Below are 12,812 nucleotides of genomic sequence, written 5' to 3'. Positions count from 1 at the left end.
TGGCGTCTGTCTTTTGAGATCAAGGAGGGGAACCATCCCAAATTATAGATGAAAGACTGAGGCTCAGACACAGTAGAGCCCTGCTCAGAATGACAGCGCGAATGCAGAGACCCTGAGGGTGGGCCTGAGGGATCTCTTCGGGGTGATGGAAACGTTCTGAAATTGGGATGTGGTGCTGGTCGCGCAACTCTCTAAGTCTGCTGAAAGTCACTGCGCACTTGAAACAGATGGATTTTACAGGATGGAAATTACACGTTAATGAAACACTTAAAAGTAACATCAGAAGAAAAAGCTAGCTACAAAATCACAGGCAGCTGCCCCCTCCAAATCTCTTTCTCCTCCTTGTAGAGACAGTTCAGCTGGAGGACCTCAAAAATCCTTCTAATGGTCTCACACCAGCCATTAAAGCTCGCAACAGTCTGCGGTGGAGACTCAACCAATAATTGCTGTTGATTTAAACGACGAGACAGAGAAACAGGTACAGGAGCTGGCACTCGCCTCCCTCAGGCCGGGACTTCACTCGCAGCCTGTGGGTGCTCCGTGCAAATGAAGTCTCCAGTAAGAGACAGCCTCCTCCCGCCAGCCCAAGCCCCGGGACTGGCCCAGGACGCTGGGTGGGGCAGGCCTCCCGGCCCACGGTGCAGTGGCCCTCACCATAATTATCGATAGGTGGTTCTCAACCCTTAAAACGAGACTCACACTAAAATTACCCAGGCCCTATCCTTGGCAATCCTAGTTGAATTAGTCTGCGGTGGGCTTTAGGGAGCCAGGAGCTGCAAAATCTCCCCAGATGATTCTTTAATAGGCAGTCTCCCTCCCAGACCGTCTAGGCCAGGTTTTTCAGCCTTGGCACTATCAGCATGTTGAGATGAACGATTCTTTGTCATGGGGGCTGACCTGTGCACTGCAGGATTTTTTATCAACATTCCTGGTCTCTACCACAAGATGCCAAAAGCACCTTCCGGTTCTGACCACCAAAAATATCCTCAAACATTGTCAAATGCCCCCTGGGGGAACAAAATAACCCCTGGCTGAGAACCACTGATGTAATTGCAATTGGCTGCCTGCTTCCACTGTACTAAGTACACTGAAATGCATCAAGTCTGTTAAATAAAATGCGTAAATCATAATGATCAAGCTCATTTGTTCCGCAGCTGATGGTGCTCATTTATGCTGACATCTAAATGTGTATTCATTCCACTTATTTTGTATTCATTCTTATACATGTTCATCTTGTCTCATTTTGCCTGTTGGAGAGCCGATGTTTTTTGAGGGGAAAAAAATTCGAAAACTTGAAGCCTCTCTAGGCTCTATGACTGGGAAAATAGCCTATGACTAGATAAGAGGGATGAAAGAATTCAGCAAGTTGTCTGTGGTTTTTCTGAGTGGTTGTGTTGTTACAGGGCAGGGGGGATTTTGCAGGTGCAATTAAAGTTCCTAATCAGTTGCTGTCAAGCTAGGGAGGTGGTCCTGGGTTATCAGGCGGGCACGATGTAATTACACGAGCCCTTGCTGGAGAAAGAAGCCGGAGAGACCGGGTAGAAGAGGAAATCAGAGATTTGGAGCATGAGAGGGATTTAACACGTTGTTGCTGGAGATGAAGACGCTGTGCAGGCGGGCACACGTGGGAACTGTAAGAAGAAAATGAATTCTGTGAGCACACTAAGGGACCCTGGGAGTGGATGCTTCCCCGGAGTCTTGAGAATAGAATCCAAACTGGATGACACCTTGATTTTGGCGTGTGACCCCTAAGCAGAGTATTTAGCCAGCCCCTCGTATTTCTGATCTAAGCTCTATACGAAAAAATTTAATTGTTTGTGGTTTTTTCAAGGGGTGCGGGTATGTGTGTTTGATTTTATCTTTCCATTTGGGATTGTTTTCCTGAGACACTTGCTTATCTCCCCAATTATGGATCTCAGGAAAGAGAAAGAGAGACAGAAAGAGAAAGAGAGAACTTTAGGCTTATCTAATTTTGACACTTAAGAGAAAATGTAGGGAGAAGGGGGAAGAGAAATGAAACACTGAGGTAAAAATGATTATGTCAATAACAATAATAGTGGTAATGATTATGATTATAAAAGCATAAATTGTGGTGTATGTATATACAATGAAATTTTGCTCAACTACAAAAAAGAATAAAGTATTGCCATTTGCAGCCATGGATGGAGCTAGAGAATATTATACTGAGTGAAGTAAGTCAGACAGTGAAAAACAAATATCATATGATATCACTTACATGTAGAATCTGAAAACTAATACAAATGAATCTGTATACAAAACAGAAACAGACCCACAGATACAGAAAGCAAACTTCTGATTACCAAAAAGGAAAAGGAGGGGCACAGGGACAGATTAGGAGTTGGGATTAACAGATACAAACTACTACACATAGAGCAGGTAAGCAACAAGGACTCACTGCACAGCACAGGGAACTGTATTCGGTATCCACAATGAGCTATAGTGGAATAGAATCAGAAAAAATGACTGGGTCACTATTATCAATCCACTGGCCTAAACAAATGGGAATGGAAAGCACGTCTTGCCACGTGTCAATTTACTGCTTATAAAATGCACCTGTCTCTCTGCTGCTTCCACACACACTTGCAACACAAACCCCCAAAACGTATTCCTCCTTTGCTCTTACAAAGTTCTCTCTCTCACCCTCTTTTCAAAACTCACACTTATAATTCAGAAATGTTGAAATACAAATCCAGTAAATGTATCAAAGATTAACCTCGGCAATCAACAGTGAGTACAAATTAAACCAAGCAATGGTATTTGGTGGAAAGCCATCTGACAAAGAATGGAGACATTTTATACACTCCTCGGAGAGATGATACTTCTGCATATCAAACAAATGCCCAAGAATAATAACAGTTTCCAAAACAAGGCTGTGTTAGCTATAGAACCCAATTCCATTCAGCATTTTAAGAGGATGGTTTAACAACCCATGTAATTAAAAGGAAGTATTAATGACTAGTTTTAAAATGACAAATTACTCTTCATAATAATAAAATTATGGAGCAAAAGCCATTGCTTGGAACGACTTTAACAGCTTCGCACGTGCCACATCGTTGAATCCTCACAAAAGTTACGACGTAGGCGCTGTTGTAATCTCATTTTACTGATGTTGAAAAGTAATGCTCAGTTAGCTGTAAGATTATAATTGCCTGATCCAGGATTCAAATCAAGGCAGTAAGGCATGACAGTCAGCGCCTTGAACTACTAGCTAAGCACAAGAGCTAACTAGTTACCTAACTAGCCAACTGAATAAACCAGTGCATAAGGTATACAGTTGTTTACTCACATGCACACATATTTTAGCTTTCAGAACGTCAGCTGGAAGGAATACAATCACAGATTCACCCGAGGACTCACGTGTGTCATGAGCCAGTCTTTAAGTTATTCCACTTAGTCATGCCGTAACCCTCTGGGGCATGTGCGCGCTTAGCATTCTCATTCATGCGTGAAGAAATTGAGACTGAAATCTTAAGTTAACATCCCCAAGTTCACATAACTCATAGGTGGCCGGGGAGACGGGTGGATTTAAACAGACTTCTGTTGGAATAAGCGAGTCAGAGTGGGGTAGACAGAGCCCGCAAAGGACGCCGGATGTGTGAAACAGGAACTCTGTGGCCGCAGCAGAGCGCTGGACAAGCTGATAAGAAGCCACAGTTCAGAAACAGTTCAGCAGCACGCCCTGTGCCGTTAAAAACCTGTCTCAGACAGGCTCTGGGTCCCTGCAAGTGGGCAGAGGCATCTCATGGACAAGGCAGGGCTGTCACCCTGGGAGAAGAAATAGCAGCCACCATCTAAATCACCTGGTTTTCATTAAGGCCTCCAAATGCTGCCACTTGGGCCAACATGGATGCCCCTGGAGGGCCTTCTGCTCCGTGAGATAAGCCAGACGGAGGACGACACAATGTGAGTGAACGGCATCATTTATACGTGGACCCTAAAAAGTCAGACTCACGGAGGCAGGGGAGGTGGGGGAAGGGGGGATGTTTGTCAAAGGGCACAAACTGTCACTGCTGACGTAAGTTGGGAACATTTGCAGAAAAGGTCAGGACGATGGAATAATTGTTACCAAACTCAGGCTAGGCTGCTCGCCACTTGGAAGCCAACACTCAAGAGGCAAGTGTTGGCAGAGAGGAAAGGTTACTTTAATCAGAAGTCCAGCAATCTGGGGAGAAGGCAGATTTGCGTCCCAGAACCAACTCTGAAGATTCTGCTTGGCCACGACAGGTTTTAAAGGGGAGGCAGGAGGCTGGGGTGTGCGGCATCTTTGTCTGTCGCGTGCAGACTGGCTGAGCCCTCATTATCTTTCTCCAGATGCTGTCTTGCCCACGCGGTCTGCCTGCAGGATTGCTAAAGGGGCTGCTGGGCGGCAGCGACCGAGTCATTCTTTAACTGCTTAATTCTTTTTTGTTAAATTAAAGTACAGTTACAATGTGTCCATTTCTGGTGTGCAGCACAATCTCCCAGTCATGCAGATACATGCAAATATTCATTTTCATATTCTTTTTCATGAAAGGTTACTACAAGATATTGAACATAGTTCCCTGTGCTATATAGAAGAAACTTTTTGAAAATCTATTTTTATATAGAGTGGCCAACATTTGTAAATCTCAAGCTCCCGAATTTATTCCTTCCCACCCCCTTTCCCCGGTAACCATAAGATTGTTTACTAAGTCTGGAAGTCTGTTTCTGTTTTGTAGATGAGTTCATAGTGTCTTTTTTTTTTAAACTACTTTATTCTTCATTCTCACTTCTTTTAATCTGGGGAAAGAATTAGGTGAGGCAACAGACCAGGCAAAGCATGGTGTGCACGCAGGAAAGCAGAAGTCAGGAGTTCGGTTAAATTGCTTAGTGATCCCAAGCTATGAGTAGTTTCTTCTGGGGCTAGAGGGGGACGGGGGTGGGCAAACAGGAACAGGGCCAAAGAGATGCTTTCATAATAACTATGCAACTGTCTCGCTAGCAAGATCTGTCTTAGGCACCTTACACACTGTGTGACTACGGCTTTTCAGGAACTCATCGGCACTGCCCCTCATTTAGCGTATAAAGGATGCATTATGGAGCACTGAGAGGTGAGGACCAGGAGTTCACGGGATTTCACAGCAGTCCTCAGATTGGAAATTATGTCTTCCTTTTTTATTCTGAGATTCTCTTATCCCTTGCATTATATACAAAGATTAAAATGCTGCTGTAGGAATGGGGACCCAAAACATAGTGACTCCACTATTTCAAGGATTCACTTTAATTAATTTATTTATTTTAATGGAGGTACTGGGTATTGAAGCCAGGACCTCATACCATGCTAAGCATGTGCTGTACCACTGAGCTACATCCTCCCCTCAAGGATTCACTTTTGATGCTATAGTGGACAGTGCGAGAGAGTGCAGAGGAGGGAGAGATATGAAACATAGAAATATGACACATGGATGTTGACAGATAAACAAAAAAGAGATAAATAAAGATGACAAATAATGGGTGGATACATAGACAGATAAGAAATGACTAAGAGATAATAGATAAATAATAAATGAGATAGATAATAGATGATTGATAGATAATGAATAGATGATTCATAGACAATGGATGGATGGATGGATGGATAGATAATAGAAAGACAGATAGAATGAAACAGATGGATAATGAAGAGATAACTGATAGATAAAAGGTAGATGTGGATATGCTCCCCTAGCCTCAGAGAAAGGAAAGTCCTGTCCAACCACGTTGCCCCTGTCCGCCTCTTCCCCTAAGTTGGAAACTTTCAATGTCTTCTCGGTCCTGGGGACACCCCTCCTCGTCAACCACAGACCTCTCAAATTACAGCCTCTACGCCGCATTTCTCTCTGCCCAGCCGCGACCCAAGCACGTGGACACAGCAGATCTGATCAGCGTGGACGTAACTGACCGGGCTGCGGTGACGCTGGTGTCCAGCTCAGGTGGTGGGGCTGATGCACAGCGACCAAAGGGAAATGCTGGCGGAAGTCGGAGTTATTTCTGAATTTGCAGATCCATGTGTGATTCCACCAATGGCTGCAAGGTCCTCAGAACCGGATGCACTGAGAGCCGACTAGGTGCTTTGGAACAGCACTCCAGCCACCACAGCTCTGTGCAGACTCCCTGTCACCTGCCCCCGTGTGATCCTCCTCAAAGGAGAGCTCAGGGACGTGAGTCAGTTCAGACCTGTGGAGAAGAGCGCTCCATTTGGGGTGGAAGGAGGAGATTTTCCGTCAAAATTACATGTTCATCCAGAAGAAGGGATGGCAGCGCTACTCCGCACGGCTCAGCCGGCGTGACGGCTCAAGAACAAACCTGTGACAGACCCAATGAAAGCACCTGGCTCAGGTTCAAAGCTGACACCACGCACAGAACCAGTGCTGACACGATGCTGGGACCACAGTCCAGGGAAGAGGCAGAACCCGTGAGTGTGCTGTGCCCCCCCCCCCCAGCAGCGCGTGTTCTGGGCGGTTTGCACACACCCTGAGGAGAGCTCTTCAGAAACTCATAATCTGGCCCATTTTGCACAGGAGGAGATGGAAGTGCAGGGTCACGAGGCAAGGGCCATGAGCTCCCCCGGTATTTCAGAGCAGACCTCACACTGGGAATGTTCTGTCCTCTTCTCTGTCTGGCATCTCTCTCACCGCTCACTTTATACAGAAAGTTTTGATGTTAATGAAGCAGCAGGGACAGAAGACTGGGGTCAGGCTGGGCTGATGGCTGAAGTTCAGGTCAAGGTGCTCCTGACGCCCGCTACGTGGGCAGGCCCCGCCCAGGAGGAAGAGGATGTGAACTGCCCTCGCTGTAGGACTGAGAACTGAAAGCTTCCCCACGACTTCCCGTAGGTCAGCGCCTCTTGCCAGAGCGGTCTGCTCCTCACAAGAGGAGCGGCGCTGAGGCCAGCAGGTCGGCTTGGACGCAGGATCATGTCTGTGGTCCTTCCCACTCTGCTGTTTCTTGGTGAGTCTGGGAGAGAAGGGTCGGGGTGCAAATAGGTGGTGGATCCAGGAGGGCAGGTCTGGTTCTCACTCGGTGTCTCCTTCTAGGGTTGTATCTGGGCCAGAGCACTCAGGCACAGAAGGGTGAGTAGTCCTTGTAACACTCCCAAGGACCCAGTGGGGTTTGGGCCAGGTATCAGCTTTCTTGGCAGCTGGAAGGGGGACGCAGCATTTAGACTGGGGGTGGGAGAGGGGACGGAGGGGAGGAGGATGTAAGAAGCAGACACCGTTGTGAGTTCATTACCTGTTTCCTTGCTTCCAGGAAATCTCCCCCGACCTCGGATCACAGCTCTGCCAGGATCCGTGGTTCCATCTAAGGAACCTGTGACCATCCTGTGTGAGGGGCCTGGACACGCTGAGGCGTACAGGATCTCTAAAGTGGGGGTCCCCGAGCCCGCGGACAGAGACAGACAAATCATGCCTCGGAGGACCAACACTTTGAATACCACAGAGATGACACCAGGCTTTGCAGGGCTGTACCAGTGTTCCTATCAGACAGGAGGGCACTGGTCCCCGTGGAGTGACCCCCTGCAGCTGGTGATGACCGGTGAGTGAGACACGCAGGCAGCAGAGCCAGACTGCCCCCTCTGCAGAAGGGGGAACAAGGATTTGGAGACATGAAGCACACAGGACCAAACCGCCATCCTCAGGAAGGCTCAGGGGTGATGCTCACACAGGTTTCCTCAGGGCAGGACAAGGAGGGGAGAGAAGCCAGAGCCATCTCTGCTCCAGGAACAGAAAGGGACAGTGTGTAACCGGCCCTTCTGTTTATCACCAAACTTCCTTCTTTCTCAGGAGCTTATGAGAAACCCTCCCTCTCAAGCATGGTTGGCCCTGTGGTGGCTCTCGGGGAGAAGGTGAAGTTGCAGTGCTTCTCCAATATCAAGTTTGATGTGTTTATTCTCACCGGAGAAGATGGAGTTCACTCCACCCAGAACCGCAGCTCTGGCCTCCTGGATAAAGGACACTGGGCTGTCTTCCCCCTGAATCGAGTCTCCTCCACACAGGCCGGGACCTACAGATGCTACGGTGCCTTCAACGGAGACCCCTATGTGTGGTCTTTTCCCAGTGACCAACTGCAGCTTCAGGTCAAAGGTGAGGAAGCCCCGCCCACCCCTGCCCGTATCCCCTCCCGGAGACCAGCATGCCCAGTTGCAGCAGTGGTGGGGAAACAGGGCAGCAGGTGGGGTGGTGGGATGAGCAGCGTCCGCTTAGACGTGAACTTGGGAGGAACTTGCCCCTCACCCTCCTCGCAGCCCCGCTGCCACATGCCCCGGGGCCGGGAAACGGCCATACAGGGTCACTGGGACGCTCCCGAGTTAGCCTGAGCAGAGATAAAGAAATCCACCCCAGTTTCATCTCCGTTTGCAGGAATTCCTGACCATCTTGATCACACACAGCCCAGACATTCAACCTGTGAGTAACTGAGTTTAGGTGGAAAGCTGAAAGGAGGTTCCATTGTCTCTCTTCTCTGACTCGGAGGAACAAGGTTATTCACCAGAGACAGAATTGGCTTTTTAAGAGGGCTCCTGGTGGCTGGAGGCAGGGAGCAAGCAGCTAGAGGAGGCAGGGCTGCTGTCCCAGGGAAAGCAGGTTAGAGGGTCTCGGGATTGCAGATACAGCCAGTAGGATCCGTAGACTCCATTCCTCACTGATCCATCCTGTCGGTGCTGTAGCGTCACCGCTGAGCTCCACTCCCCGAAGACCATCAGATAACCTTGTTCTCTGCTGGCTTCATCTCTTTACTGCCCTGAGGACACACAAATTATGAGAGCTATTTCTACAACGAATTCACGGTGTCCCCCTGCTAACATCTTTCCCCTCCTCTGAGCCTCACTTCCTTCGTGTAAGTAGAAGCCAGTTCTGCACAGGATTAAGAAGGACTGTTGAGCTTAGAGTTTCTGTGGTTGTGACCACTGACACTCCCCCTTCCACCTTGAGAAGAATTTAGTATGAACCCGCCTCCAGTCCCGTGCCGTGCCTCTGCCCGTGTCCGTGATGTGTGTGCGCTGGGGGACCGTTCACAGAGACGCAGACCCACCTGCGGAGGCTCTCAGGTGGGCACGTGCCAGAGGAGAAGTTTCTTCCGGGGCCTGTTGCTCCTGAGTCCGCCATGCATCACCCCAGGGGACACGTGCCGGGGGCAGCCAGCTTCCTCAGTCTGAGTCAGAGCATGCAGGAGGGAGACGTGCGTGTGGAACTGGCGAGCAGCAGTGTCGCAAGGAAAGCTGAGATCATGCAGGCACTGCGGGCAGAGTTTGAGGGAAACTTAAATACACAAGCAAACGAAATCTAGTGGGGTCAAAACTACAGAAGAGATGGATGAAACCGGGATTGGAAAACTATGGCCAGGGAGCTATATCCAGCTCACTGCCTATTTGGTTTAAAAAAGAAAGTTTTATTTTTTATTGAATCTAGTATGCTCTGGCCATGCTTTATTGGAATCCAGCCAACACATGAAGGATTCTTTGTGTTGTCCGTGGCTGCCTTTGCCTAATGCAAATGCATACTTTTTCTGCAGATTTCCACACAACAGCTCGGTTCTTAATTCTTGAAACGGGCGCTGCCATTAGCCTTGCTAACGCCCGCTGTTGATGGAGCCCTGCGGCTCTCTCCTGAGCGGCTCCGCCTCTGCCGCGGGCGTTGGCAGATATTTTCTGCAACGGGCCAGGCAGTCAGTGTCGGGCTGTGTGGACACAGGTTCTCTTTCGCAACCACCCGACTGTGACCCTGTGGCGCAAAGCAGCCACAGACGCGATGCGGAAGCGAGTGAGCGCGGCCGTGTCCTGACCAGATGGTAAACCCGGGCGCTGAAATCTGAGTTTCAGATTGTTTGTCTGTGTTGCAGAATTTTACCCTTCTTCTGATTTGTGTCCACAGTTTAAAAAGGTAAGCCTAGTCCGAGCTCGAAAGCCACAGGAGAATAGGGATGGGCTGGGGTTTGCGACGTGGGCTGTTTCCGTATGGACACAAATTTCCATTTCCAAGTCCTTCCTTGTCTATGACTTCACGGAGCAAGCAAACGAGGTGTCAAAGCTCATGGGCCTTTTCTAAGAAACGGGGTGCACAATTCTGAGCTGCAAGATGGGTCTGCAGGAATACGGGGAAACGGCGCCGTGTGTGAAGGTGCTTTGTCAAGGGTGGCTGCTCCAGCACCGTTTCCTCGTTTGCAGCCCTGCCTCACAGCCCTAGCTTCGAGGGGAAACGCCTGGGCCTTCTGATTGGTGCCCCAGTGGTCGCTGGGGTCCTGATCCTGGTCCTCCTCCTCTTCCTCTGCTGCCGTTGCAAAGCCAAAAACGGTAAGTCCTGGAGGTGAGGAGCGGAAGCCTGCGCAGAGCGCTGCGGTGCGAGTCCGACCTGGAAGTGGGGAGACGGGGAGAGGCCTTTGCTAGGGGCGGGGAAGGGCTCTGCGCGGGTCCAGAGGCAGTGAAGTGTGGGCAGATTTGATGACTCATGCTGTGATTGCGGTAACTTCCTGAGCCCCAGCTCCGATCGGGAAAATGAGAAGACAGGGCTGGGGGCGACCTACAACCACGCTCTCAAAACCATGACATTCTCTTTTGCTTTATTCACTAGTTTGTTGTATTTTGTAGATTACAGATATAGAGAACAAACCAGTGGTTGCCAGTGGGGAGAGGGAAGGGGGAGGGGCACAACTGGGGTGGGGGATTAAGAGGTACAGACTGTTAGGTGTAAAATAATCTGCAAGAATGTATTGTACAGCTTGGGGAATATAGCAGATATTTCCTAATAAATATAAATGGAGTATGACCTTTAAAATCTGTGAATCACTATATTGCACACTCGTAACTTCTATACTATTGTACATTAGCTATACTTCAGTTTTTAAAAATGGGGGAAGGGTGTAGCTCAAGTGGTAGAGCACGTGCTTAGCATGCATGAGGCCCTGGGTTCAATCCCCAGCACCTCCTCTAAAAATAAATACATAAATAAATAGATAAGTAAATAAACCTAATTACTTCCCCAACCAAAGTAAATGTCAAAAAAAATTTTCTTTCAATGACCGTCTCTGTCTTAGTCTGTTGGAGCTGCTGTAATGGAACACCACATACCTAGTGGTTCAAACAGCAGACATTTGTTTCTCACAATTCTGGAGGCTGGGAGGCCCAAGACGGGGGTGCTGGGACTCAGTCCCTGGTGAGAGCCCCCTGCAGACTGCCACCTTCTTGCTGCGTCCTCTCAGAGCAGAGAGAGAGCACCAGGGCACTGGCCTTTCATGAGAATTCCACCCTTGTAACCTCATCGAAACCTAATCACCTCCCAAGGGCACCACCTCCAAACACCATCACGTGGGGCTGGGTTTCAGCAGATGAATTGGGGGTGGGGGGTGGACACAAATACACAGTCCTTAACAGCCTCCTCTTCCCTCCAGATGCTGCCAGGAAAGAGGGACAGCCAGAGGCAGCTGGGCCAGCAGATGGACAGGTGGGAGCTTCCTCCCCTCCTCTGCCCCCAACTGTCCCTTGAGCACTCACATCACACCACCCTTTCATATTCTCACTTCCTTCCTCAGGCCTCTGAAGCTACAGACCCACAGGAGGTCACCTATTCCCAGCTGACCTGCAGTGTCCCCCACCAGGGGACAGCTGGGACACCCTCCCTGCCCAGGCAGACCCAGGCCAGCGAGTATGCAACACTTGCTCTGAGATAAGCCGGGCAGCAGTGCCAGCGTTTCGTCTGGACAGCAGAACTTACAGCTGCCTGTGGGGAGCTCCCACCTCTGGACTCGAGGCTTCTAAATCTGAGACCGTCAGCCTGGCTGCGGGGACCCACGTTACTCAGAAGGTCCCACTGCCCCCCCTAAATCTAGAGACCTCAGCATTAGCACCCAGTCAGTGCCAGAATCTCTACTACAATTGCCCAGGAATTCCAGAGACACTCCAAAGTTATCAGAAGGGCCATAGGGTAATGTTTCGTAAGTTTTCGTTATTCATCGATTAAACAAATATACTTAAGTCCTCATGGGTGCCAGGTTTCATGTCACAGCCTAGGGGCGCAGGAAGGATACTCAAGACCCATTCCTCTTGTCGCAGAGCTGGTTGTCCAGGGCAGAGGCCAGCAACCTGCCGCCCACAGGCTGGCAAGCCAGTTTTGTACCACACATTTTACATTTTTACACTTTTTAAACGTTGCTTTTGCTTTTTTTAGTGGTAAAATATACATAACATAAAGTTTACCATTTTAACCATTTTTAAGTGCAAAATTCAGTGGCACTACGTACATTCACACTGTTCTACATCCATCACCACTATTGCATTTTATATAGTTGGAAAAGATAAAAGAAGAATATTTTTAACAGAACTGCACATTTTTAATGTGCACCATTTGATGCATTTGGACAAAAGCAAACCACGTGGTAACCATCACCACAATTGAGGTATAAGACATATCCATATTCACGAAGCCCAAAAGGCCCTAAAAAAGATAAAAGCATGCGAAAAAAATATTTTACGACATGTGAAAATTATACGAAATTCAAACTTTAATATTCATAAGTAAAGGTTTACGGGAACAGCCGCACATGTTCTGTGTTATCTGTGGCCGCTTTCACACCATCGTGGTAGAGTTAGAGTTGCAACAGGAGCCAGATGGCTCTCAGATATTTACTATTTGGCCCTTGATAGAAAACATTTGCCAACCGCTGGTCTCCTGCGATTGTTCCCAAACTTCAATTTGACTAAGAATTAACGGGGGGTACGGGAATGGTGGAGGGGAAAGGTTAAAGATTGGCTCTGTGGCTTCTTCACTCAGCCAAGGACAGGACTTGGGAAACAGTATCATTTA

At 48.6% G+C, this 12,812-nt stretch overlaps 1 protein-coding gene across 3 annotated transcripts; it reads left to right on the top strand.

Moving 5' to 3' along the window:
• Positions 1-3,690: 3,690 nt before the first annotated feature.
• Positions 3,691-12,545, top strand: LOC105074348 (leukocyte immunoglobulin-like receptor subfamily B member 4B). 3 transcript variants are annotated; one of them, XM_074369094.1, is made up of 10 exons: positions 3,691-3,924; positions 5,867-6,433; positions 6,855-6,969; positions 7,056-7,091; positions 7,270-7,554; positions 7,803-8,102; positions 8,379-8,423; positions 10,181-10,306; positions 11,401-11,453; positions 11,542-12,545. In XM_074369094.1, the coding sequence occupies exons 2-10, from the start codon at positions 6,026-6,028 to the stop codon at positions 11,677-11,679; spliced, it is 1,506 nt and encodes a 501-aa protein (XP_074225195.1). In that variant the 5' UTR covers positions 3,691-3,924; positions 5,867-6,025; the 3' UTR covers positions 11,680-12,545. The 3 variants fall into 3 exon arrangements, with proteins under 3 accessions (XP_074225195.1, XP_074225198.1, XP_074225197.1); XM_074369097.1 differs by lacking the exon at positions 8,379-8,423; XM_074369096.1 differs by lacking the exon at positions 3,691-3,924 and having other exon boundaries at positions 5,306-6,433.
• The last annotated feature ends 267 nt before the right edge of the window (positions 12,546-12,812 follow it).

This window comes from Camelus bactrianus, chromosome 9, assembly GCF_048773025.1.
Source record: "Camelus bactrianus isolate YW-2024 breed Bactrian camel chromosome 9, ASM4877302v1, whole genome shotgun sequence".
Lineage (NCBI taxonomy): Eukaryota > Metazoa > Chordata > Mammalia > Artiodactyla > Camelidae > Camelus > Camelus bactrianus.
The sequence above is the reverse complement of the archived record's forward strand: the minus strand, read 5'-3'. Positions and strand labels throughout refer to the sequence as shown.

Bases quoted from the DNA above. Each gene is read 5' to 3' on its own strand.
- LOC105074348 (XM_074369094.1), top strand. From the start codon at position 6,026: ATGTGTGATTCCACCAATGGCTGCAAGGTCCTCAGAACCGGATGCACT. The intron at 6,434-6,854 runs GTGAGTGTGCTG...GACTTCCCGTAG, and splicing joins CCAGGGAAGAGGCAGAACCC to GTCAGCGCCTCTTGCCAGAG. The intron at 6,970-7,055 runs GTGAGTCTGGGA...GTCTCCTTCTAG, and splicing joins TCCCACTCTGCTGTTTCTTG to GGTTGTATCTGGGCCAGAGC.